This window comes from Nakaseomyces glabratus, chromosome M, assembly GCF_010111755.1.
Source record: "Nakaseomyces glabratus chromosome M, complete sequence".
Lineage (NCBI taxonomy): Eukaryota > Fungi > Ascomycota > Saccharomycetes > Saccharomycetales > Saccharomycetaceae > Nakaseomyces > Nakaseomyces glabratus.
In genome coordinates this window covers 213,115-240,025 of record NC_088963.1, presented here as the reverse complement: position 1 = coordinate 240,025, position 26,911 = coordinate 213,115, and the positions used below count along the sequence as shown (strand labels likewise).

Sequence of the window (26,911 nt, the reverse complement as noted above, 5' to 3'; positions counted from 1 at the left end):
ATCTCGAATTGAAAAAACACGCCCCACTTATCTTTTCACTCCTTAGGAAACCTGCGAGAACAGATCCCTCGTAGACATGCAGCTTCAAAGAAAAAACTGAAAACAAACAAATGAAAAAAGAAATTAAGGTTTTCCACCTCTCTGATTAGACAACTGATTGTCCCAGCCCTTAATTTTTCTTTGCTATGGAGATTTCCTGTAGGGGAACATTGTCACAAGAACAGTTGAAATTGAAGGTCGAATATGACGAACGTTTTGGGACACGAATTTTGTTTTCTTTGAGTCAAACCGATTTAGCTCTAAGGCTGCTACTGGCTACTGGACAGTTCTGTGTGGGTACCTGTGCATAAGCTCGGTGGTAGAGTGGACTTTCGAGGTTACCAAGTTCATGTTCAAATTTTGTATACCCGATGGCGGATGTTACAACTACTGGGAGATATTTCTTTGTTGAAACAGAGTTTATTTTCGCTATCATAGAACCTCCTTTGCATAGGGGATGGCAAGTTGCTATCTATCTTGGAACAATACAGCAGAAATATGGGCTTCTACGTATCAATCTCAAATGAACTTCCCTCTTGCAATGACGCAGTTTCTTCAGAGCTGTCCTGTTGTGTCTTGACAAATTTAGATATTCATGTATACTCCACGGAACAAGGTGTTCGTATACAATAATACCTCGTGATCTTTACAGTAAATGTCGTGATACTCTTTTTTTGCGTTTACATTGATTTAATGTTTTTGAAGCTACTGTGACACCTACACTTCGGTGCCAGCAATAATATATCTATGCTCCAGGATAAACTTTTATGTCACCACATGCTTTTGCGGCAAGTAATCACAAAGACATTTGAAATGATAGTGTAACCAGGGGCCTCAAAGAGGGCCAACCTTGTGTTTAAAAGTCAGACCAAATGAATGTCATGAAATTTACATATATAGCCTACGTTTAGTGAACTTTCAATAATGTAACGAAAAAAAGTCAATAATACTACACAACAATATAAGTAAGTAAACAGTACAATAATAGTAATCTGGAGCTACTAATAATAAAATAAAAAACTACCAAAAGCTTGAGCATAGAGCCGCTAAATTTTAGGAAAAAAAATAAGTAGCCTTACTAATCGAGCCAACCTTGTACTGCTAAAGATAAATCTTACAAAACGGCTAAAACTAAGAAGGATTATTATAATGGAGAACTGGATAGAAAATAGCTCGACTTTGTTCAATCATAATGGCAACAATTTAAACCTGCGCCAATTCCGAACGTATCCCGAAGAACTACTTGATACAGTTGAAGACGATGCACATTTTTTTCCCTCCCCAACAAACTACACAAAAAAGAGTTCAAAATATGAAACTTTGTACCTCGAACTGGACCATCTACGCCCGAATTGCAAACATATATGTGGCAAGAATAAACTCTATTTACCTAGAAGCTTCCAACACCATAAACTGACTAGAATGATGAGGTTAAGCTACGAATCACAAAGTTATGAGGTTAAGAAAAACTTTAAGTGTCCGCCATCGGCCTGTATCTTGGAGAGCCATTTAGAGAGCGACACAAGCTGTAACCACTACAGCTCTGCAGGCCCGATAAAAAGGACTGACTTGATAAACTATCGGTATTTGAGGTCTCGTGACAGCCGTAAAGAAATAATGTGCAGGTTTTGCCTTGGCGTCAACTGGGTTGACTCGACTATTTACTTCAAACACCTATTTCTGGCGCACGGAATAATCACAAGACTAGATAACACAACAGATTGGTATCACATAAATCAAAAGAAAAATAACATTACCACCATAAAACTGGAAGATTACATGACATTCTATGTTCAAGAGGTGAAAAGCTCAGCCATACAATTCACAAGAAATGTTCTACCTCATGTTGTGGTGAGATTATTACCTATACCTTCAACTTATTACTCTTCCATAATGGGCAGCGGATTCCGTAGAACCCATGTACTTTGTCCCAATTGCAACCGGTATATCCGTATCGGTTGGTGTGAACATGATGAGATCATCCAGAGACAATATGAAGACTTTGAGTCCCTAAACATTCAAACTTTCAAAGAGTATTCCAGAATCTCCTATATTCAAACAAGAAATAGACAAGAGATCCAAGGCGTATACGAAAATTATTTTGTACACTACCTAGAGTGTAACTTTCGCGATTACGATTCTACGTGTTTGTACATAATATTCACGGACTAAATGAAACAGCTAGTATTTCGCCGTCCTCTCATACTCAATAAAAGTCACAGACAATATTGAATTATATCAAATTGAACTATATCAAACACACCATTTTTGTAATTATATTATGATTTTTATTACTTTTGAATCTAAGATCTCTCCTATCCTAAAACACAGCAACAATAAACATAACACCGACAGTTTATTAGCAAGATTCTTATCTTATCTCAATATTTTTTTTGTAACTTTTCTCAGTGAAAGATCTCAGAAAAGTCAAAATGAAATGTAACCCCGATATGTATATGAAAGTAACAAAAAACTTTAACAGAAAGTCCCGCCCCTCTTCCTCACCTTCATGTATTTCCGTTCATATTCTCATAAGTTTAACATGGCCAGACCCTTGAACTAATTCAACTTAATTAATCTTACCCAAAGCACGCGGAAGCACATTGACGTGACACCCTGAACAAAGAAGCGGGCTGATGTATGATGTATAAGAGGGTCCCAATTTTCCGTTATATTACAAACATTACATAAAAGTTTTATAATACCTCTCATCTTTAGATATTGCATACAACGTTCTGTATGAAGATGTAGGGAGTAGTGTAGGAGGATCAGAGTGGAGAAGCAGATGGAGTGGAAACATGGCAACAAACGTTACATAGAACAGTTTAATTGCAAGCAATCATGGGGAGGGAAGAGTCTCTACTTGCGAGATAGTGCTTAGACACTTCCCCTCCGTCCATAGACCCTCTTAGGGCCATTAATATGCAACTAGAAGTGTAACTGGACGTGCAACGTTAATCAGTGAGTGCCTCATTTCCTGTCTAGAAATTGGGAACCGCATCTGTCGGTCAAAACCGATATCCAAAGACCGAGATCTAGGCTAAACCTTGGAAGCCCCAACTAACCTCCGCACCGGTTTCCCCACGCAGTTTCTCACACAACTCCCCAATCCTTATCTATTTCAAAGAAACTTGTCTTCCACGAGAAATTGGAGTTGTCTCCCCTCTGTCATCTGGTTGGAGTCAAAGTGATAACCACCTCCACATATGCACGTGGTGTATATCATCTAACGTTTACGTCTGACCTGGATGAACCCAAAATGAGATCTTTAAATTTCCCTTCACCCTCGGCCCCCCTCATGTTTCTTGGTCCTTTTCTTTCCAACCCGGGGGTGGGGGGGTCTTTATTTGTCAGCATCTACTAATCCTTCAAAAAACAACAACTGAACTACTCATGAGTCTTCATAGGGGTTTTGCTTTTCGTTTTGACAGCTTGTACGTACAAGTGTCTGAGTGTTTGGAAACACAGTTAGCGATTGAGAGAAAAAAAAAGCTCAGATAATGTAGCAGGATTTGATTACGGGTCGGGGGGAAGATGAAGTTACAGGTGTAAAAACGTGGGATATCAGGCAGATAACAAGGTTACAGAGAGAGGTACGGAGAGGTACGGAGAGGTAAGGGAAGGGAAGGACTGTTCACTTAGAAGATGCAGTTAAACATCGCGGGAGGAAACTGTAAATTGAGTAGAAACAGATGGATAAAAAAGGGTTGCAAAAGCAGGAATGTTACCTTAACAGTTACGATCACAGAAAATGGTGAAGGATGTTTGCTAATTTACTGGTATTGTCCACGGCTTTCTTCCCTCCCCCCGCCGCCAAGTAGTAGTTTCTACTGTCATAGATTACTTAAAATGCCTCAGTTAGATCTTAAATCAAAAGAAGGTTGTTGAATTGAGATCTACGTAACTGTGACATCATAACAATGATGTAAGTAACATCTAGCTACATATTCCTACTTCCATTGAAAAGCGTGTAGGCAGGAGCTGCCATACGTTGAACAATGGGGGAGTATATACTCTGCGGGTATTGAACGCTACAAGTTGATTCCCGGTGCACTTTATCCCTTTATTGTTGGCTATTCCAAAAGACCAATACAATAGTGTTTGGGGGGCCAGTAATTGTTGACCCAACGAAGTTGTATGTGACTGTGCCTATTTGCAACCAAGTCATGCTGTTCCAACAGAGTCAAATTAACATATAACCCTCTCGAACAAGCAACATCTTGTTTTGTTGAGCCCTATTCATTTAGATTGTATCTGCAATAGTCACTAGCCTTCTCATAACATCAGAGATATTTAGCCGGATGACCCTTATGTAATTGAGAAGACAGCCACCAAAAACAAGGGTGGCTTCAGAAAACAACAAATCCAGCAGCTTTGTATATTTGCTCTGAGCTTCGCCTTATCGATGCCCAAAGGCGTCATTATTTGGTCACCTTTCCTTTTCTCACCCTACTTTGTTTACAGAAGAACAAGTTTCCTTGTGTAAGGTCTTCCCATCCTTATCTCAGAATACTCTCAATAAAAACTCATATACCTAAAATAACTTTGCCATTGTTCCACCAATCCTTGGAAAAGGTTTGGCAATTTTTCAAAGACAATACCAACATCCCAGCAGAGATGGATGAACAGAAGTGAGTTTAACCATTATTATAAACCCACACACATAAGAAATACAAGGCGCTTTCTTACCATTGCCCAAATGGTGTATTGAATTTATTTATAGAAACTTACCAACAAGAAAAAAATTGCCATTTTCATGGTCCAATGCTTGCCTAAAAAAAATTCCATTCACTCAGTGAGAAATTTCTACTTAACGGACAATTACGTAGCTGGAAAAAACTACACAGGATGTCTTTGTATTAACAATACATGAGTACTTCATAGTACCAATTCACTGTATGTTTCTCTTTTGTCCAGCACTAAACAGACACACCAATGTGGTTCTTGGTAAACCCGTTTATGCTATAGTGTTAAAGATATTTTGGGTTTGTTCAGAAAGCCGAGTGCCACGATCCATTCCATTTCAACAAAACAATTACAGTAAACGGATTACCAGCGCTGTTAAAATGGGTTATCTATTCTCGAAAAACAATAGCAAGATAAAGTATTATGATGAACTCGGTATCTCCGAGATAATGGGCTTCCACAACGGTTCCTATGAGCTTTAAGAACAAATAGCAGCAAAACAACCCCAAACTAACCCCTTTCAAGGCGACTGTTCAAGACTCCAGTGTAAGTGCCTAAACGTCTCAAGGAATTCTCAAAAACAAAACACCGTAAGTCACATAGAAGAAACACCGCGCTTGACTACCATGTTTCCTTTGCCAGCAGGGTTTTTGGTGCCGTTTGTATGTATGGCCGTAGTTTTGCTGAGTTTCAACGTTGTGCTTGTACAGTTAAAATTCTGTGTGAATCCTGTTATATGATTGAGTCTGGAACATTGAAATGAAATCAACTTTGTCGTTTCAATATTCCAATATCTGTTGCCGTTTGTGCAGGGTGCTGTGAGAGAAAAATAGAGCAAAAAACGACAGTTGACTCTTAATAGCAGATAGCAATCAATAGTAGAATAGTCACTCTGTGCTTCTTTTCTTCTGATTCTATAACAGCCTTGTGAGCCTTGAAACAACACAGAAAGAGCCCAAGAACAATAGAAGACGTAACTCTGAAAACGTTAAAATGCCCATAGGCCTCTGTAGAACATGAGTGAGCTCTCGCCTCGAGAATACCCAATTGCACTCAACACTGTTACTCATCTAGCACACATCCAGCACAGATACATATGCAGGCATCAATGATATAATTGTAGCAGATTTACAGAACATATTACAGATGAACTACGCAGGTTTATCTGAGGTACAACTAAGTGACAACACATTAGGCATGTTTACTTAATACGCGGTTTTTTAAGAGCTCTCGCGTCTTCTTTCTGGCTATATTTTCGCCCTTTCCCCTATTGTCTTGAATCTTTCGTACATCGTATATCATTTTTTTTTTGTCGAATTCACCGCTATTTGTACAGACAGTCTCTAGGGGAAAACCCGGTTAAAGTAGGATGGACAGAGCCGGCATACTTTCTTTGTCAGCTTTTCTTTTTCTTCAATGAGTGCTAAATGGGATTTTTTTCTTTCTCTAAATTTCAATACACAGTAATTGAAATTGAGTTTTCCTTTTCTTCTTCTTGCAGTAGAGGGACAAAGAGAAGGAGAGAGAGAGGGCATATGTGTATAGCCCTATTCTATCCGGGACTCTAAATTATATCACTAGTTTTTCTTAAAACACCTTACTTATCGAATCCATACAGAAAAGTCGAAAGAGCTAAACAGGATAGTGCCCTTCGCGTTTGTATGTCCAAGACAGATACAGTTGCAGTAGTCGCAGCGTCAACTGTAATGAAGAAAACGAGGAGTGACAAATACAAGCAAAGTAGAACTGAGTTTGATAAGGACGTGGATCTGTGAATGGGGTAGCTGTGTTTTTCTTTCTCTCTCTTAATTGCGTTTTTTTAATCGATTGTCCCGCGCTATTTTATGGTATCCTGATAACAAATTATTGTAGTAATGGAAGTCAGCAAACACACTTATTCCTGGTAGAAAGGGCTGCACAGATCCTCCGTTTTCACTATGAAACAATCAGAGGAATAAGAAAAGAAAAGCCGATAGAAAGTAAAGAGTCTAACTCTTACTGTGCTGCTTTTCGTTATATCCACTTAGAGATGGCAGCACAACAAGCACACTTTTGATTGGTGCTGTATACAATGTGTGTAAGTGACTAAAAATGAAGTAGGAATATGCGTAGTAAGAAATGCTGTATGACTATAATCCCAGCTGGGAGGAGTGCTTTGTAACAAGCCTTCTTTTTTACCCGTACGTATCTGTCTCCGCAGTTGCAGAGAAACAGAAACAAAACAACAGATACTACGAATTCCAGCAAGCAAATGTTTATCACCTTCCTTTGTTTTATACACTGCCCGTTCAATGACCGTTCGCCCCTCCTTCCTTGTTTGTCCTCTAACGGGGACCTCCTTTTTTGGGTAACGCTCTCTCTAGGGCTTTTTCCCACTCATCTCAACGACATGATCTGTGGAAGGAGCTTCTCTTTATTCAATTTCCTATTTAGGTGTATATGTAGAGAAGGAGCTGCAGTGAAATTCTCGAACATCTGCAATTTCACACAGTGTTGTTAGCAATGAAATTATTTGAGACCAGCTGCTGCGCGAGAGACTGAGCAACTCTAAAGGAGAGATACGGTTCATTCTTTGGGCATTGATCATTTGCACAGTCACTCAAGTTTTAGCTTTGGTTTATCCCCGATGTTGAGAAATCAGAGTAGGAGGAGGGGGGGGGAAACCCAAGAAGGATATGGAGAGGCATGGAATTTGCTGTGCTTAGGAAATTCCGTCTACCAGCCAGAACGTGGCCAGAGGAGGAAAGTGGATGTTCTGGCAGAATTGATAGTTGGAAGAATAGCACAGAACTCAACTTGAACAAAAATAAAAAGTACGAAAATTAGGGAGTGTGTAGGCAAAGCACGAAGAACCCTTTCCATCTTGTGGTCGGGGGGGGGGACCCTGTTCCTACGGTGGTTTGTCACTCAGGTGAAGGTTGTGGGTTGAGATTACAAAATCGAATGAGGGTTAACAGGAGGTCTTTTGCAATTTCTGAATAATACGTGTTGGGTGAACATTACAAGAATATTACAATCTAGAAGAAAGTTGTGCACAACGCCTTCTAGGGGTGATTCTCGGGGAACTGTGGGAGAGATTTGAGAAGGAGCTGAAAGCGGAATAGAAACCAGGTACGTGGGATGTGGGAATAGAAGGAGGGAACAGAAGAAAAGCCGTTACAAGTACTGTAGGAGGAGGGGGTATTGTGAAAGAAAAATCTCGCAGTGATTATCAGGGAACCTTAAAAGGGTAAATTACAGGGAGAGAGCACAGAAATGCTGGTAGCAGGATTGGTCTTTCCTTCGTGTACTTCCATACATCTTCCAGGATCTTTTTTCTTCTTCTACGGATGAAACACTGTCTCCGATCTCAAAAAATCTGAACTGTCCGTCCGTTAAAGAGGAAACTATAAGCCTTCCATACATGAAACCAGAGAAAATGAGACATAGAAAATCGAACAGAATTTTTTATGTACACAGATGCACGCATCTTTCTGTGAGTACTTGAGAAGCTTTTTCTTCTTCTTCTTCTTCCATGCTAGGAAAACGTTCTCAAACCCGTAAAATTTCAGTTCGATTCCTTCTTTTTGGAGTCTTCCATTTTCCTTCCCCTGCAGTGATTGTTCCCTGTGTCCCTACTCAAAGAACATTTTAATCATTTACCATGATGATGTTCGAGACCTTCGTTGGTCCTTTTCTCCGCTTTCTCCACTAGGGAATTATGACCCAGTTTCGCTCTCTTTGTTAATCATTTTCTAATAATAAAAAAAGAAAAATGTACTTTTGAATGAACTTCTTCTCCTTCATTTCTACCCACTAATTTAAAGAGAATAAGTTCCGTGCTTTTGCACTGCTTCGCCGCACCAATGCCCTTTTGCAAGTTCTTTTAGTAATCTTATGGGTAAATTTGACGGATCTAATTCCCATCAATACTTTGTTCAGTACGCTTCCTGCAGTGGGAATAGGGCCAGCTTTTCACTCCCTCCCCTTCTTCACTTTATGGCCCTCTTGACCTGAAAAAAAAAAAATTTAGAAAAAAAAATATGAAATTATTAGATGTTTCTAACATATCAGTAATTTACAAAAGTGAATATTACTGAATAACAGAGCACTACATAGATACCTACAGTTCATAGAGAAAACTGGAAAAAGGGCCTTTTTCTTTTCACTGCCTACTTTTCTTCTGTATCAACCGTAGATTAGCAAGCAATTGCAAACAAAATACTAGTGGAAGGAAAAAAAAAGTAGATGGGATTACCATAATATTTTACAAAGATTACTGAACCTTTTCCTTAATGCAACTTGACATTAATTGCTTTAGAGTCGAGGAGGAAAATGAACTGTGAAAAACCACCCTTTTGGAAATATTATAAATATAGACCCAGATCTTTGAATTCCTGATGGTTGATGTCCGTTGATATGGCTTTCCATTTTCCTATTTATTTTACATTTATATTGTTATAGTTATAGACAAACAAAACCAAACATCAAGTATATTTTTGGCTTACCTATAATAGACATCAGTCAAACAAATATATAGTATCCCATTTTTTCTCACACTCCAGAGCGAAAATAGAGATACATCACACAAAGAGAAGCCCACAACACCTGCTATTTCTAGAATACAATATTATAAACCTTTTTGCTGGTATCAAAAGGTTTTAATACAATTCACATACTATTAAGAAATAACTGATTACTAGGATATAACTAGTATTCCAATATCTCGCTGATAGAAAAAGACAATAAACTACCAGTGAAAGATGATTTTTGAAAGTAATCCTTTAAACTCCTTCATGCTAGATGATGAAGAGCGTTTCAAGATAGACGACTACTTAGACTGCTTCAATGACATGAGTCTCCCCGCTATCCAAAACACCACGGTTATTCAGCCTTTCTCCATGTACAACGAAAGTTACGAAAAGCTTTTCAATGAAACAGACTCTATAATATCAGATGAACCATCTAGTGTTTTCGAACTGGATACAAACTCCAGAAGAGATACTCTAAAGTCCGAAGGTTTTATCTCATTAGAACACCCAGATATGCTACAAAAGCGCGATAGCGATTCTCAATACCACTTCAAAAACGAACTTCCATACCCAAGAGATGAAGTAGTAAAGATGGCTGAAGCTTACCCACCATCATTGCAGAAAGTTGAAGAAAGTGTATCGCCCAAGTCTTCCTGCATACAACCTGCAGATGATGAAACTTCAAACGCTTTTGATGAGAAGTTCTCTGCACAAGCCGAGATAAATAAGACATCAGAAGACACTAAATTCATTTGCAAAGTATGTCTCAAGAAGTTCAAAAGACCAAGCTCGCTAAGTACACACATGAATATCCACACAGGTGAAAAGCCTTACCCATGTCCATTTGATAACTGTACGAAGAGCTTCAACGCCAAGTCTAACATGTTGAGACACTACAAGCTACACTTCAAACTAAGTAATGGTGCTTACATTCTACCGACCGGTGAGATCTGTGCTGAGAAGCCAACTGCAAAGCAGCTTCTTCAAAGTAGTAAAAGAACTTCATCAAGAGTACAGAAAAAGAGAAAGACTTCAAACACTACAACATCCACTTACGTAAGCGATGGCTACCCATCAGAGGTGGATGTTTCTGGTTCTGCTACTCCACTAAATAATGATGTTCTATGCAAACCATACCTAAATGTTTTACACCAAGGAGGTGAAGCTTCATCAATATGATCTCACTATCCCTCCATTAGTATATTGCATTCAATTTATTCTTCCACTTGCTAAGTGTTTGCTCTATCTACAGCACAAGATTCACAAGAACAATAATTATACTTTCAGTTCTAATAATGTTTTATTTTTCTTTCTCATTTCCAATTTAATCATTAATTTTTTTGTGATACCTTTTTCAACAAAAGGATCTTATTGTTTTTTGGCCAATCTCAACTTATCAATCTACTAAGATTTTTAATTCGATATATTACATCTTTTATTTCAAAATGGATTTGAGAATACCTCTCCTTGCTTTACTCATGGGCTGGATATTCTCTCAAGTGTACTCTCTATTTTTTTCTATTTTACTTTTTCTTTTCTTTTACTCTTAAGTTATTTAATGCGTTTTTCATACAGTTATAGCTAATTTAATATTAATGAGGTTTAGTTTCATTATTACAAACAAGCTCGTCTTAACTTCGCTCTACATCTGGGAATAGAAGTCAATTGTAAACATCTTGGAAGGCTATGGGCATGATAAGAAGATTCAGGAAAAAGAATCTTAATCTGATTGAGATTCAATTAATAACTAATTTTGCCGAAGAATCTTAACTGACTATTTATCAAATCTTTCTATTTTTATCAACAGGGCATCAAGAGAGGGAGAAAATCGTTTTCTATTTTCAAAGGCTTCGACACATAAACTTGTATTAATTAAACAAACAGTCTCCTTTTCATTATAAGGAATTCTGTTTTTGCTAATAGATATTTTTGTAGTTCACTTGGATCTAATCATATTGCTTGTACTAAGTTGCTCTCACTTTGATGAGAGTTATCTCTTCCGCAAACTCCCCATGTTCTGTTGCAAAGGCTGCCTCCTTCTGGGGACAATGTCCACCGATCACAACATGTATTTGCTAATGTGAAATTCCTTTAATTGTGATAGATCCTGTCTGTCGAGGAAACTGGATTTTGAGTCCACCGTCATGATGAATTTCCTGCCTACCATTGTGCTCAAGCAAACCTGTCAACGTTTCGAAGGACAATTACAGACCAATCTGTTTCTCTGTCCTTATTTTGAGTCTGCACAAAACACCAACCTTCACCGAGTCTCGCATCCCTATTAAGTTTTCTATCGTGCTTTTCTGTACTGCCTTTTTTTTCTTTTTCCTGAGCTCATCGTAAGACCCATTCCGCAAATCATTTTAAAGAAGCTCAAGTGTAATTGAGAAAGTATGAGAGAAGGAGTGGTGAGGAAGAGGGATAAAGCGTAGATGAGGATTAACAAATAGCTGTGCTTACTGTTGGGAGGTATTTTGAGCAGATTAATCCTCTAAATCAAATGTTGTGGGGTATGTCCATGCTATTGCAGTGTCAGAATGAGACAAGTAGTCCTGACAAAAAAATGATAGGATGATTATCTTATTGACTCACCAGAAGAACTCAGTGGGTTAAACTCTGTGTTCTCATTTTGATTAATTTAAATTGAATAATAAATACTTTATATGTGGACATTACCTAACCTACGTGTTTTCAATACAGAGCTAGTGAAGGAATATTTGATATAATTTTCGATATATCGGACAGTTCTGGCTATTCGAGACATTCGCTAACGTTAGGGAGGCAGATTCACTTCGGGGCTCATATCCGGGTTCGATGTCGCAGTTGTATTGCTGCGGGTGTCTTGCAAATGAGAGTAACTTGTGCTGAGAGCATCTTGCACTGAAGAGTATACTGTTTGGTTTCCCGTTGTAATTAAATCGCAGTTTTATAAATTAAGATGGCCTTTCTGTTAATATCGGGATTTGGAGGGGGGGTGAGACAGACTAGATATTTTTAGCACAACCCGCAACACAGCAACCTTGGTGTGGTAAGTGGGTGTTATATCGGCAAAGAGGGCTTACTTTCACCCTCACCCGGGGGATATAACAACACTCACTAGCGCACTTCAGGTATAACACAGCTGCGGATTGTAACAAAAAAAAACAAACTTGAAAACATATCAGCATGGATCTCTCATGAAGCCCTTGAACGGGTTAGGTCAACTGTGGATTATGGTATAGCAATGTCTTGTAGCAGTGTATTGTATAAAGAGTATAGATTTGGTCTTGTGCTTCGGGCGCAGTACCGCGAGGTGGCCCCGCTAACCGAGCCTGTATCCGTATAGCTGTGCGAACGACTTCACACACGCCTTGAGCTTCATGTTGAGCAGCCCGTAAGGGAAGTCTCTGTGGGCGAGGAGCATGAGCAGGAGGTCGCTATCGGGGATCCTGGTCACGCTGGCGTGCAGGTCCTCGACGTCGTAGGTGTACGCCCTGTGGCCGCCGTCGAGGTCGTAGCCCTTCTCGCAGGACTTCTTCTCGTCCGAGGAGAACTTGTCCTTGACCAGCAGTGCCATGATACGCAAGTTGTTGAGGGAGTCGTGCTCCGCTGGGCCATGCTCGAGGTCGTGCTCTTTGCTGAAGGATATGATGGATCCCGTGTCTGCGGAGAGCAGAGCTACGCTGTGCAGGGCGGGCACCGGCACGGTGCCCTCCAGCACGTCGCACCCGCCGAGCATACCGTCCAGCAGCGCCTGTACGTTTCGAGAGTGTATCATTTCTGTGCTACTTCTAAGAGGGGAATGAACTTGCTAGTTTCGAAAGGGCCAAGACAAGAAATACCCAAACCTCAGGTCGTGAGCCACGCTCCCACGAGAGAGGGGGGGGGTACACAGTTATATTATGGTATTACCACAAACGTTATATTGATGTGTTGTTGTATTGTATTGTGTTGTATTGTGTTGTATTGTTGTATTGTTGTATTGTATTGTATTGTATGTCAATACAAGAACACTATATGTTGACACGCAAGACAATGCGGTACCTGGCGACCCAGAAGTGCGCGCGGGACACCCAAAAACGCGGTCTGGGTCGTGTCATCACACGAAGAAACACCCGTAGAGAGAGAGGGACGGGAGAGAGACGGGAAAAATAACCGAAACTTGCTGCGGGTGTTTGTGTGGTACCAACAGAGAAATTGGTAAACATCAGAGGGGGAGAGAGAGAGCGCAGTAAACGGACGAGAAAACACAAACAAACAAAACGGGAAAATGAAAAATTTTTTTCACTTCTGGGTGAAGCTATATAAAGCTAGTGCCCTTGGGTAGCAAGACACATACTGGTGGGGAATCGGGAGGAGAAAGGAAACAACGACGAATTACAATAAAAAAACAAATAAAATAAAATAATGAAGGTCACATCATTGGTATATGCCGCTATGGCTACTTCTGTTTTGGGTCAGAACTCTACATCTGACGATGTTCCATCTGGGTGTTCTCTTGGTAGCAGTGCTACTGCTACTGCACAGTCTGATCTGGACAAGTACAGCGGGTGTGAGACCATTGTTGGTAACTTGACCATCACTGGTGCTCTTGGCTCTGCTGCGCTAGCCGGTGTCAAGAAGATCGATGGTTCTTTGAGAATCTACAATGCCACCTCCTTGGGCTCTTTTGCTGCTGACTCCGTCAAGGAGATCACCGGTGCTTTGAACATGCAGGACTTGACCATCTTGACCACTGCGTCCTTCGGTGCGCTGGAAGAAGTCGACACCATCAACTTGATCACTCTGCCAGCCATCTCCACTTTCAACACTAACTTGCAATCCGCCAACAACATCGTCGTCTCCGACACCTCTTTGGAGTCCGTCGAAGGTTTCGGCTCTTTGAAAGAGGTCAACGTCCTAAACATCAACAACAACAGATACTTGAACTCTTTCAAGTCCTCTTTGGAATCCGTGTCAGGTGCTTTGCAATTCGCCTCCAACGCCGATGAAACCGCCGTGTCCTTTGACAACTTGATCTGGGCCAACAACATCACCTTGAGAGACGTCCAAAACGCCTCTTTCGCCAAGCTGGAGTCCGTTAACGCCTCCCTGGGTTTCATCAACAACACCATCTCCACTTTGAACTTGACCCACTTGTCCAAGGTCGGTCAATCCCTATCCGTTGTCTCCAACGATGACTTGACCCAGTTGTCCTTCTTGAACTTGACCTCCGTCGGCGGTGGTCTGGTCGTCGCCAACAACACTAACTTGAAGACCATCGACGGTTTGAAGAACGTCCAAACTGTCGGCGGTGCCATCGACATCACCGGTAACTTCACCACTTTGGACTTGTCCTCCTTGAAGTCCGTCAGAGGTGGTGCCACTTTCAACACCGTCTCCGGTAACTTCTCCTGCTCTCCTTTGAAGTCCCTACAAAGCAAGGGTGCCATCCAAGGTGACTCCTTCGTCTGCAAGAACGGTGCTACTTCCACTTCCATCAGCATGTCTTCCAGATCCCGCTCTTCTTCCGCCTCTTCCTCCGCTTCCGCTACTGTTACCGCCAGATCCAACGACACTGCTTCCACTTCCTCCACCAAGACCAAGAAGTCTAAGGGTGCCGCCGCCCAAGAAGTCTTCCCAGCCGGCTCCTTCTTCGGTGCCGTCGCTGCTGTCGCCGTCGCTTTGCTATGATGAGGTAGACGAAATAATAGCTCAATAATTTATTTATTACAGTTATTCCTTCCCCTCTTCTACTGAGAAAAAAATTATAAGAGATCGAAATTTACTTTCACACCACAGATATATTTTTTGTGTGAAATGTACTTCCTTCATTACATCTCAACCAATCGCATTTAATAACTAATAACTCCACTGAAATTGAGACGAACAAAAATATTTATACAATAGGAATGTTGTTTCGGGCGTGCTCACTCCTTGTTATTTCCACTCACCAGTTGATCTTTTAAACCATATATAGAGACAAAGTGAAACTATTGATAACAAAATAACAAACGGCAGACCAGGATGTTTTGTTCTTCTCTTTAAACTCCAGGAAGAATTGTTAGCTTTCTTCACTTTCGGAAAAGACACACTCTTTCCGAAGTTACCGTTTTTTTTTCTGCAGCAGCACTGACAGTTAGACACTAGACGTAACGCTCTTTTAATGACATTTTTTACACTTTCAAAAATCCCCATAAATTCCTTAATTATAAGAAAAGAGAAAAGGAGATAAAGTTTGGCATAGTTTACAGACGTTTTCTTGTCCACAGGACAATAACTTACCCATACAATTAAAGGGAGCTAGTTGGAGCTACTTGCTTCATTTTCGTTATCCTTATAAAAATTTTTATTTTTTGTTCTTTTTAAAGCTCTGATGGAACCCATAAAAAGAAATCGTTTTACAAAGTTTGTTTTTATTTTATTCCAATTTATCTAGTTTTGTAAAAATATAGACCCAATCGATACCCCACTATTAATAATAATTATAATAATTACTGTTTCCAAATCAATCTATATATCAACCAGGTTAGTCTGTTCCACAACCAGCTTTCGTGATACTACCGTTAACTATACTGGTTTACCCTGCTCTTACACTTCAACCACATTTTTCTTTTTGTTCCTGATATTGCACAAGAATTCAAATATGCTCTTTTGTCTTGATATCAAAGCGGTGAATATGTTACATGAAATATAATTATGTAAAAGAAAAAACTACGTAGGTCTATCTAGTTTCTTCTTATTTTTGTTGTTGTTGTTGTCTCTTCAATCTCATTCTCTCAGCGAAGGACATCTTACCTGGAGCAGCTGGGGTAGAAGCAGCTGGGGTGGAAGCAGCTGGAGCTGGAGCTGGAGCTGGAGCAGCAGACTTACCAGCAAGCTTTCTTTCAATGGCTTCTTCCATTTCTCTTTGCTTTCTGGCGATCTCGTCCAAGTTGGCGTTTGGAACAACTGGTGCTCTTGGTTGGGTGAAAGTTCTGGCAGCAGACTTCCTTTCCAAAGCCTCTTCCATCTCTCTTTGCTTTCTAGCAATTTCGTCAAGCTTGGCTCTTCTTTCAGCTTCCTCAGCAGCCTTCTTCTCGGCTTCGCTTCTAGCAAGCAACTCTTCGTAACGCTGTTTACGGACTTCCTCAATTCTAGCCTTCTTGGCAGCCTCTAACTTAGCGGCATTCTCAGCACGAATAGCAGCAAACTTTTCGTTGTGTGCAGCCAACATGCGGTCTCTCAAGGTCTTGTAGTCGTCAAACACAGATGATACTCTGTTGTAGTCTTCCATCTTAGCCTCATACTCAGCCTTAGCAGCATCAACAATCTTCTTCTTCATGTTACCGAAGTTGACCTCGTCAGTTGCTCGCAATTCATCGGCTTGCTTCTTTAACAAAGGCAATTCAACCTTTCTGTATGCTCTCTCCAAGTGATCCATTCTCTTGACAGCAAAGTTCATACGTTCTTCCAATTCATCCTTGTTCTTAGACAATCTGTTAACGAAGTACTTCGTGATATCTGGGATATCCATATCCTTGACTTCATCGTATTCAACCTTGGTACCGTTACCCTTGGCATTCAATTCATCAACCAACTTACGGATTTCACGTTGCTTAACTTCTTCAAACTCACGCTTTTTCTTTTCGATCAGACGACGGTGAGCTTCTTCCTCCAACTTGGCTTCAATGGAGGCTCTTTCTTCCATGATACGCTTTTGTCTTTGCTCAGCATCCTTCTCAGCGTTCATAGCAGCAGATTCCATGTGTTGTCTTCTTCTCTCTTGGTGCATCTTAGCTCTTTCCTCAGAGTTCTTCTTCATATCTTCGATAGTGTCCTTGGTGTGCTTGATCAAAGCTTCACGGGCAATTCTAACCTTATCTAGATAAGAAACAGTGTTGTAATCGGTGTCCTCAAGCAACTTCTCGTAAAGCTCAGAAAGTCTCTTACGGATGTAGTAGTTACGCTTGATGACAGGCTCTGGTTCGGCAACGGCTTCTTGACCTTCTTCGGTATCACCTTCTGCACCTTCTGCACCCTCAGCTTCCTTCTCTTCCTCTTCCTCTTCCTCTTCTTCTTCTTCCTCTTCTTCAACTTCTTCTTCCTTAATAGCAGCGAAGTTAACTAATGGATCCTTCACGAAAGTGACCTTGTTTTGTTCATGGTCCAATTGGAAAGAGACGTAGTCATCAACAGCAGCTTGCAACAATTGCTTTTCAATATCCCATTCACTTAGTTTAAAAGAAGAAGAAAATGTGACAGAGGAGTATAGGTCATTCAATGAGATGTCTTCATATTTTTGAGAGGCAAAGACAAACATTCTTCTAATGATGACATCTCTCAAAGATACAGAGTAGTTAGCGAAATAGGATTCACCTTCTAGTTTTGGCAGAATGGCTTCAAACTTACCCTTGAAGCTTTCACCATCGAATTCAACCTCCATGATTTCATATAAGGTCTTTGTCTCGGCATCAACTCTGGAGAAGATAGTATCATCTTCAACAATAGATTGAATGACTTCCTTTCTGGTTGGCTTAGTCTCAACATCTAGTAGACGGTAGGAACGAGATTGGTAGTTGTAACGAACATTTGGCAAATCATCCAATTGGATGGACAAAGCAGATAAGAAGATGGTAGAGGCAATCTTCTTAAACTCCTCTTCAGTGGCATTTGGGTTAGTGGAGTACAATTCAAAGTACTTCTTCCAAGCCAAAGTATGCAAAATTTGATCACCAGAAACCAAGAAAATTTGAACCAAGTTTTCAAAGTAGTTAGCCAAGGTGGAGCTCTTTGGCTTACGTGTGGTCATCTTCATCAAGTGATAGACATCTTCGGCGGCCTTGTAAGCCTCATGCCACAGACCTAACTTAACAGAAGCATCAACCAATTGGAATCTTTGATCCAAGTAACGTTGTAGAGTGTCAGCGTCACTCAAATCAACTTGGTTGCTGCCAAATTTGCTTTGATGATAATTAGCAGTATCCAAATGTTGACGCAGCATCTCAGCCAATCTCTTGAATTCATTCTTACGTTGGTGCTTTAGACAGAATTGCATGGTTCTGGAAACAACACCAGAATATGTGATTTCTAGTTGAGAGTTGTTTCTTAGTAGATCCAGAGCAGTACGGTATGATTCCCAACTGAATCTCATCCAAGAGTTCAAAGCTTCATCGTTGAAACCAGCGACGGAGTGGTCGGCTTCGTAGACTGAGGACAACAAGTTTTCTGGGGTAACACCACCTTCAAGATCATCAGAAACTTCTTCTTTTTGCTTTTCTTCAGCCTTGGCTTGTTCAGAGGCCAACTTAGTCTCAACATAGTCAATGAACTTTCTTAGAACAGCACCAACGGAAACCAAACCTTCAGCAGAACCGTGGACCAGCTTCTTGTATTGGTATAGTGCATCCTTGATCAACTTACCTTTCTTCAACTCAACACCTAGTTCCAAAAACTTGAACACAATTGGCTCAACTTGGGAAGGAGTAGCATATCTAATTCTTCTGGCAGTAATGAACTCATACAAAGACTGTAGAGCAGCTGGCTTCTCATTGACCGAGATCAACTCGTCGGCTCTCTTCAGAGCGTTCTCAGGACGTAGTGGTGGTGGAGCCATCTTATTAGTTTAGCTTTCTGCGATGCTCTTTGTCTCAGTTCCGTTATTAACAAAAACTATCCATAAGCAAGCCTGATATAACCTCCTTTTATCCCGCTAATGCCTCCATTGAACACTCTTGCAATACAAACTATGGTGATGTCTTCCCACTGCGTGAGCAAGCGATGGCCTTCCGCTTCAGAAAATTTTTCAGAAGAGGCCAATTAGGTTTACCCGGACGCTTACAGTTCATTCCTTAAGGTCCATCGTTATATACACGTTCACGCTTACTGTCATGTGACATATTGCTCTATAAGTTGTTTCTTGCTGTGTATAACAGCTCCTGATACATTTAGATTGTTTAATATTATTTTTTATCAGCTAATGTACATTAGAGTGTATATCAATAACTCTATGACTCTATAGAACAGGCTATCTATCTATTGTTAAGTATATATATTTTTGGTGATGTTGCTGCTTTATATAGATTGGGTCATTAGTTCTACTAATTCGTTAACAGGATCGTCATCGTGTCTAGCGGTTTCGATATTAGTTAACACTTTCTTGACACCGACGTTGATCTTTGTGCCTGCATTTTGCATCTGGGAAATGACTTGCATTCTCCCTGAGTCGTCCAGGAATTGCGCCTCTTTCATTACGTTGTTGAACTCGTCTAATGTGGACAAGTTAGGAACTGCAATTTCATTATCAAAACAACTCAATATATCCATTTGTTGAAGAACAGAATAAGCAGAAGTGGTAGTTAGTATTAGTAGACGACGATCTTGAGGAGGTTTTCTCTTCAATGCAACTTTTAATACTTGGAGAATGTTATTAGAGAACCTTGGTCCGATAGGAACCCAGTCAACCAATGACTCAATGGAGTCGATGACCAAGATATTCATTGGTGATTTGTATGCATCTCTGAATGTATTGTCGATATATGAAATCTTAGCTGCCTCAGACATACCTGCTAGTTCATTTGGCGATATCATTCTGATAAATGGAAACTCAGACTTCAAAGCAATGGCTGCGGAAAGAGCTGTCTTACCCGAACCTGGCGGTCCATGAATTAGTAACGAAACCAGTCTTGATTTCTCACTCTCACGAACTTGACGCACATAACGCGCTCCATGCTTCAAAAGAGCATTCACTCTCTCCGAATAGACAAACATTCCTCCCTCAACACACGACTTTAGATCCTCTTCACTGATACCAAAAGCTGGAGTAACTTCACTCAAGGCATTCAAGAAGTCCGCTCTGGTCACTTTCAATTGTGCAATATTTTTTGGATCAATCTTGGTAGCGCCTTGCCCTATATTGACAGATTTATTTATAGCAAAAGAACTTGCACTTTTCACTAAACCTTCAATCTCAGCACCAGAGAAATTCTTGGTTAACGCTGCCAACTCTGCAAGGTTTACATCGGGACTCATCATATTATTTTCCCTCATCTTTTTGGTTTGAATTTCAAAAATTTGTACTCTACCTGCTTCATCCGGTAAATGTATTTCAACCTGAACCTCGAAACGACCAGGACGTAGCAACGCACCATCAATCAAATCTTTTCTGTTTGTCATACCGATAACCAATATGTTATTCAGTTGATCAACACCATCCATTTTGGCAAGTAATTGATTGACAACATTATCACCAACACCTGTTCCATCTCCTCTAGACCCTCTTTGTTTAAAGACAGAATCCAATTCATCGAATATAATAATATGTAAAGAGGATTCTTCACCCTTGGATTTATATTCAGCCTCTGCATCTTTAAACAAATTACGGATATTCTCTTCAGATGAACCAACGTATTTACTTAGAATTTCTGGACCGTTAACAATTTTTGGTTCCTTGGCATTTAACATCATACCGATCTTTCTTGCAATCAATGTCTTACCAGTACCTGGTGGACCATATAATAACAGACCTTTAACGTGGGAAATACCCAATTTCTCAATCACAGCTGGTGGGAATATTCTACTTGCAAAAGCCCTTCTGAAGATCTTCGTGAATTCTTTATCAAGACCACCAACACCAAGGTCTTCAAACTTGAAATCTGGTCTAATAACAGCATTTGATCTAGGTCTCAAAGAATTTGGAGATTTCAGGTTTACTAATCCATCTCTACCTTTAAAGAAATTAATTTGTGTTTGCTTTGTCAGTATACCCTTCACTTCAATTCCTGATGATACTGGAGCCGATGAATCTATGTCACCCAAATCAATCGCTTGAAGGTTTCTAATCTTTAGGTCAAAATAATGGCCTTTAAATTCCATGATCATATACTGTGTTGGACTGAAAATTTGAGATTCAAAGTTTGCGACAAATTGGGCAGCCAATTCATCTTGGTCAAAAGGTGTGGCAACTGCCTTGTTTCTCGATCTGAACGTAATTTCCATATCTATAGTTCCCAAGTATGAGGCTTTACCAGCATACTTAAATAAATCAAAGGATTTGACCTGCGCATCCTGATTTAATGACCAGCCACCCCAAGTACGCTGGTTACCATTAAAACCAATAGTCCCAGCTGGGACATCATTTGAATGCCTTGTTGTGAATACAAACAAGTTGTCCACAATAATATATATGTTATCTGGTAAATCAGCAGGGTTGACAGCAGCGACATTGGCTAGTGCATATGTGTTGTTTGGACAATTAGTAACACATAAAGTGACAGGTCTGATATTAACATTGCTCATGTCTGGTGGGCTATGGCTAATAGAAGCCTTACCAAACCCAGGAAGTTTAAACATATTATCTTATTAGTTTGATGATGTTTAGGTCTGTATCAAGAAATGGGAATCAACTAAATTTCTTTTACACTTAATGCCCAACTACATCAAAGTTTACAAGACTATTACTGAATTCCTGCTGAAATATCCTTATATTTCTCGATTTTGGACAATTGAATCAGCCGACCTACATTGTAATACAAAACGACAAGCATAACCATAATTTAGTACTGCTGAAATGGTTGAATATGCACTATAAATAACTAAGTTTCAGAGAATAATAGGTTAAGTAAATAGATGTACTACTAGAATATATTTTACCGAGCGCTGTCTAAAATTTTATACCTATGAGCAGATTTCTTTTATATACTTTTGATATATGAGATACGGGAAAATTCAACAATATAATCTGACGATTTTAAGGATCTGATCCACTTCTTTAGAACATCATTAGGATGTTGTCCCATTAATAAAATTTTGATGATAAACAAACATGAACTTAAATTATAATATTAAAAATAAAATCTATGAAATTTATAAAAACTAATAGTTTTCCGAATGCAATATGTATTAATACCAGAGCCAGATTATGAGCGCAGGCTAAATAAATTATTTCTTGGCAAGTTTACCAGATTTCTTTGGAACTCTGGCCAACCAGTACAAGAAAATACCAGCGATATAGTTGAAAGCAATGTAACAAATGAAAATACCCCAATTTCTCCATCTACGAGAGTACTTGGAACTAACAGAACTCAAGAAGTCATTGGTATGAGAGTATGGACATAGTTCACATGTGTCTGTAGCTGATGGGTCAACAATGTAGCCAGTCTTCACGGTTTGTAGGTATGGTCCCAAGTACTCGCCACAAGTCAAGTTTGCAGCAGGAGAAAACCGCAGTAACTCGTAGTTAGAACACTTAATGGCGACATTAGCAACACCAGTAGAAAGCATACCATCAATCAGATATGTCAATGGCGATACTCTGTACATGAAAATCCAGAATCTTGGCATACCATTTGGAGTAACTAGAACACCACAGAAAGATAGCGATAGAGTGAACATTAAGGATGCCATGTTTGCTGCTGCTTCTGCCACCTGGTTAAAGGAAATACAGAATAGAGCAAGAGATCCAATGTAGACATAGAATGCGCACGAAAACAACCAGAACAAAGCACCACGTTCGTGTAGTTGATGTGCTACAGAAGCATTGGAGTAGAACCCAATAGCATAATAGTAAATCACAAAAGCGACAGTACCAGCTAGGATATTCCATGGGATTTCAACAAGGATTTGAGAAACAATGAAAGCCTTCCATGAAAATGTTCTGGAAGGTCTTTCTCTTGCTTCGTATAAGTCTCTTTGTTGAACAAATGATGGCAAATACTGCTGTAGCAATGGGTTGAAGATCACTGTAAACATAAAAACAGCTAACATTTGGTTTTGCAAACCTTGCAATGACCTATCAGCTTTGAAGAATGTGAAACCAATAAAGATATTGTTGAAAATAGTCAAGAAGAACTTTGACCATAGGTAATCTGGAGATCTCCAGTATTGTTGGAACAGACGAAGGGAAACCAACTTACATTGGTAAAGAACACCAGTAGCAAATTCTTTATGGACTGTCTCAGAGTTATTAGTATTTTTCTTTGGAAGCTCGTTGGACATCCACTCCAATTCTTCCTGAACCTTTTGATACTCATCGGAATTTCTCCATACTTCGTGGTAATCCTGATTAGCATGAGACCCTGGAGCAGCACCAACGACTTCTAACATCCATTCAGCTGGGTTAGCATCTGGTGGACACTTGTGAGAGCCATGGCTTTCAAAATAATCGATCATAGTCTTACAGCCATCACCTAGGTCACCAAAGTAAACGGTCTTACCACCACGTTGCAAAAACAGCAATCTATCAAACTCTTGCATCAAAATAGCAGAAGGTTGGTGAATTGTACACAAAATAGCTTGGCCATGATTAGCTAGTTTCTTCATTAGTTGACAAATGGACCATGCTGTTTGTGAATCCAGACCTGAAGTAGGTTCATCCAAAAAGACCAGAAGTTTTGGTTTAGCAGCCAATTCAACACCAATAGTCAGTCTCTTTCTTTGTTCAACATTTAAACCTTCACCAGGAACACCAACAACAGCATCTGCATATTGTTCCATTTCTAGAATCTTAATGACATCTTCAACGTATTGGTTCTTTTCTTCAATAGACACATCAGCAGGTTGACGTAGGTAAGCGGAGAATCTTAGCGATTCCCTGACTGTCGATGTTTTCAAGTGCAAATCTTGTTGTTGACAGTAACCAATAGATCTAGCAAAAGAGTCATCTCTTTGCTTACCATCAACTGAAACCTCACCTGTAATAACACCCATCGTTACTCTCTCCGCCAAACAATCCAATAATGTAGTCTTACCAGCACCCGATGCACCCATTAGCGCAGTCAAAGTACCTGGTTTAACCCAACCATCCACATTATTCAAGATACGTCTAGTTTCCTTTTTAATTTGAACATCGTAACACAAGTTTCTCCAGTGGAAGATGGCTTCAGATTGAGATAAACCAATGTTAGCACCACTTTCTTCCGATTCATCAGATGAATCAGCAAGAATCTTTTTGTCGGAGATATCACTAACATCACCAATTTCAACATCATTGTCAGAGCTAACATTCTTCAGTTTACGTTCTTTTTTCATTCTTCTAACAATATTTTGTGGGAAGACCAAGATTTCACCCTTTTGTTTGGCACCTTCATTGTACTCACAAAGGATTAAGTACAAAACAAGGAAGAAAATCACATAGGCCAGACCAATACCAAAACCACGCCACTTATGTTTGTGCAAGTAAGAGTAACTCTCTCTCAAGAAGTCGTCACCCAAAACATAGTCATTACCTCTAATGGCACCAACACTAGAACAAATCCTTGAGTCAGCTGGAACGTTATTATAAACTGAACCAGATGGGATATATTGTGAACATGGGAATTTACGGTCATGGAACTCATTGATCATCAACGATTCAAATAAGTATGCAAGTGGGTTGATGTACCAGATCCATTTAGACCATCCCAAAATCTTAGTCCTTGGGATTGCAAAACCGGAATACATTGACAAACCAAGCAATAACATGGAAGCAGGAACCATCGCAGCAGATAATGTCTTTGAGACAGAACCAACACATCTAAATAAATGAGACATGGCAAATACTGCAACAATGTTGATCAGGAAATAGAAGAAGAAGACACCACCATTTCTTCTGAAATTCACCAAGAAGTAGTAAATAATATTGAAACAAACGGCAGTAATAAGTTTAGCTGGAACTTCAGAAAGGATAGAGGCAAATGCATCAGCACTTGGGTGGTATAGCGAGTATGTTCTATGTTTTTCAGTGATTGGTCTAGCTTCGAATAAAGAGAAAATTTCCAATAGGGATGAGAAGGCATTAAATAAGACAGCGAAGAACATGGCAGCACCTCTGAAATAAAATGTGGAGGTAGTATTATGTTTCATTACCTTGTAGAACATTGAACCCAATATAAACGCCATCGACGAGTTACCTATGACCATAAATAACGTAACACCTGAACTCTGTTTGATTCTCCAGAAATTACGAATTAATAAGTATTTTATTTGCATACCATAGCTTACGGTATATGGGGAAGATGGTCTAGCTCTCTTAGACTGTCTAGCGACATGAGCATCCTTTATTTCTGCAAGATTAGCATCGTAATTATCAGATAACTTACTGTCAATTTCTTTAATTAGGTCAGCATGATCTTCGGAGGCTCTCCAATATTCCCACATTTCCTTAGGAGTTTGAGGAACAAAGATACCTCTATTTATGTAATCCTGGTTTATTATTCTTTCAGATGGAGAAGTGACAGCTGTTAGGAAGTCAGCAGTAGTCTGTCTTTCAGGACTAACGTAACCCATCTTTTGAAAATATTCCTTAGCCTTACCAGCAGGTCCAAAGTAAATTTGATAACCATCGTAAAGCACACAGACTTTATCGAATAGATCGTATGCATCTTGAGAACATTGGTAGATAGCCACAGTAGCAGCAGCGTTGGAAATACTGGCTTGAACTTTTAAAGCACGGATAAACTCCAGTGCGGTGGCAGAATCTAAACCTCTCGTTGCGTTATCCCAACATTGGAATTTAGAACCACAAATAGAGACTTCAGCAATGGAGACACGCTTACGTTCACCACCAGACACACCTCTAACTAAGTCGTTACCGACTTTGGTGTTTCTTGTATGTGAAAGACCAAAAGTGGCCATGGCCACTTCCGTTAAATGTCTAGCGTAAGTCTCTCTATCGATTCCTTTCAGACGGTTTTGTGGAGTCTTTAATCTTGCAACTGTCAGTAAAGTTTGGTAAACAGTCAAGTGTGGTAAATGGATATCGGCTTCAGCGTTGTAGACAACTTCACCACGGAAGTGTTTTCTGATGTCGTTTGGAGTCATGCCGCTATAGGAGATAGTAGATTCCTTGGCGATGTTGAAACCGTGGGTATTAGACGAGATAGATTTTAGCAAAGTGGTACACCCTGAACCAGGTCTACCTAGCACAACTAGCAGCTCACCTGGGTTGACGGCACCTTCCATAGACTTCAAAATCTTGAAATTCTTGTCCTTTGAAGAGGCTGTGGATGGCACCACCGTGTTATAAACAGTTTTCAGACCTTTATATGGTCCGTTCAAGAAGTTGGCCTGGTATTCGATATCAGCAGATTCACCAGTTGCGACCAAATCCTTCCAGTAACAGCCAAGGGAGTATGGTTTGTAGTAATCCGGGTCTGAGTTGCTAATGTTGCTCATGTTCTGAACCCATTCTGCAGAGGAGAACTCATCGGAAGTAGGGTCCAATCTTGGGTTGTAGTCATCGGCCTCAGTGTTGGTAAAGATAGGGTTGATACCTTCCTCAGGCAGAGTGTGTTCTTTCTTTTGATGCAGACTGCTCTGTTGAGTCAATGTGCGGGCAAGCTGTCTGACTTGGTCCTGCACATGATGGTCGAAACCATGATATGTGGACAAGTTGTCATCATCTTGCGCAGTTGTAGTAGTAGACGCCACATCGGCATCCTTCTTGTCACTTGCAAGAGACATTGTTACTTTTCTTTACTTTGTATATATCAAGAGTTGTAAATTCTTTTTCCTGTAAGTATCAATTGGCATATAGTTTTTATATACTTTTTCCAAGTCCAAATCCAAGTCCAGGTCCAAGTCCAAATCCCGTGGAGGACTAACTGAATCACTATAGAAGCATTGTTTGTTTGTGTGTGTGCCAGTTATGTTTGTGAAATGTCTAATCTGTCGGATGGGCATCCCGTGGAAGAAAGACCATCGAATTAAAATAAAAAGTTGTAATCGAATTCTTGATCCTTCTTCATCAAAAGCAATTACTG

At 40.0% G+C, this 26,911-nt stretch overlaps 7 protein-coding genes across 7 annotated transcripts; 3 read left to right on the top strand and 4 right to left on the bottom strand.

Annotated features, from left to right (window-relative positions):
• Positions 1-1,188: 1,188 nt before the first annotated feature.
• On the top strand, positions 1,189-2,211 carry ECM8 (Ecm8p; the record flags this gene model as incomplete). The annotated part of the gene is made up of 1 exon (XM_449427.1): positions 1,189-2,211. One exon carries the CDS (start codon positions 1,189-1,191, stop codon positions 2,209-2,211), a length of 1,023 nt encoding a protein of 340 aa, XP_449427.1.
• A 7,256-nt stretch (positions 2,212-9,467) lies between these two features.
• On the top strand, positions 9,468-10,415 carry GVI51_M01771 (C2H2-type zinc finger protein; the record flags this gene model as incomplete). Its single annotated transcript, XM_449426.1, has 1 exon — positions 9,468-10,415. The coding sequence occupies one exon, from the start codon at positions 9,468-9,470 to the stop codon at positions 10,413-10,415; it is 948 nt and encodes a 315-aa protein (XP_449426.1).
• A 2,122-nt stretch (positions 10,416-12,537) lies between these two features.
• On the bottom strand, positions 12,538-12,993 carry SLM4 (Slm4p; the record flags this gene model as incomplete). Its single annotated transcript, XM_449425.1, has 1 exon — positions 12,538-12,993. The coding sequence occupies one exon, from the start codon at positions 12,991-12,993 to the stop codon at positions 12,538-12,540; it is 456 nt and encodes a 151-aa protein (XP_449425.1).
• Positions 12,994-13,622: 629 nt separating this feature from the next.
• On the top strand, positions 13,623-14,888 carry ECM33 (Ecm33p; the record flags this gene model as incomplete). The annotated part of the gene is made up of 1 exon (XM_449424.1): positions 13,623-14,888. One exon carries the CDS (start codon positions 13,623-13,625, stop codon positions 14,886-14,888), a length of 1,266 nt encoding a protein of 421 aa, XP_449424.1.
• A 1,045-nt stretch (positions 14,889-15,933) lies between these two features.
• On the bottom strand, positions 15,934-18,789 carry RPG1 (translation initiation factor eIF3 core subunit a; the record flags this gene model as incomplete). Its single annotated transcript, XM_449423.1, has 1 exon — positions 15,934-18,789. The coding sequence occupies one exon, from the start codon at positions 18,787-18,789 to the stop codon at positions 15,934-15,936; it is 2,856 nt and encodes a 951-aa protein (XP_449423.1).
• Positions 18,790-19,247: 458 nt separating this feature from the next.
• On the bottom strand, positions 19,248-21,524 carry SEC18 (AAA family ATPase SEC18; the record flags this gene model as incomplete). Its single annotated transcript, XM_449422.1, has 1 exon — positions 19,248-21,524. One exon carries the CDS (start codon positions 21,522-21,524, stop codon positions 19,248-19,250), a length of 2,277 nt encoding a protein of 758 aa, XP_449422.1.
• Positions 21,525-22,112: 588 nt separating this feature from the next.
• Positions 22,113-26,612, bottom strand: CDR1 (pleiotropic drug resistance family ABC transporter; the record flags this gene model as incomplete). Its single annotated transcript, XM_449421.1, has 1 exon — positions 22,113-26,612. One exon carries the CDS (start codon positions 26,610-26,612, stop codon positions 22,113-22,115), a length of 4,500 nt encoding a protein of 1,499 aa, XP_449421.1.
• Between the last annotated feature and the right edge of the window lie 299 nt (positions 26,613-26,911).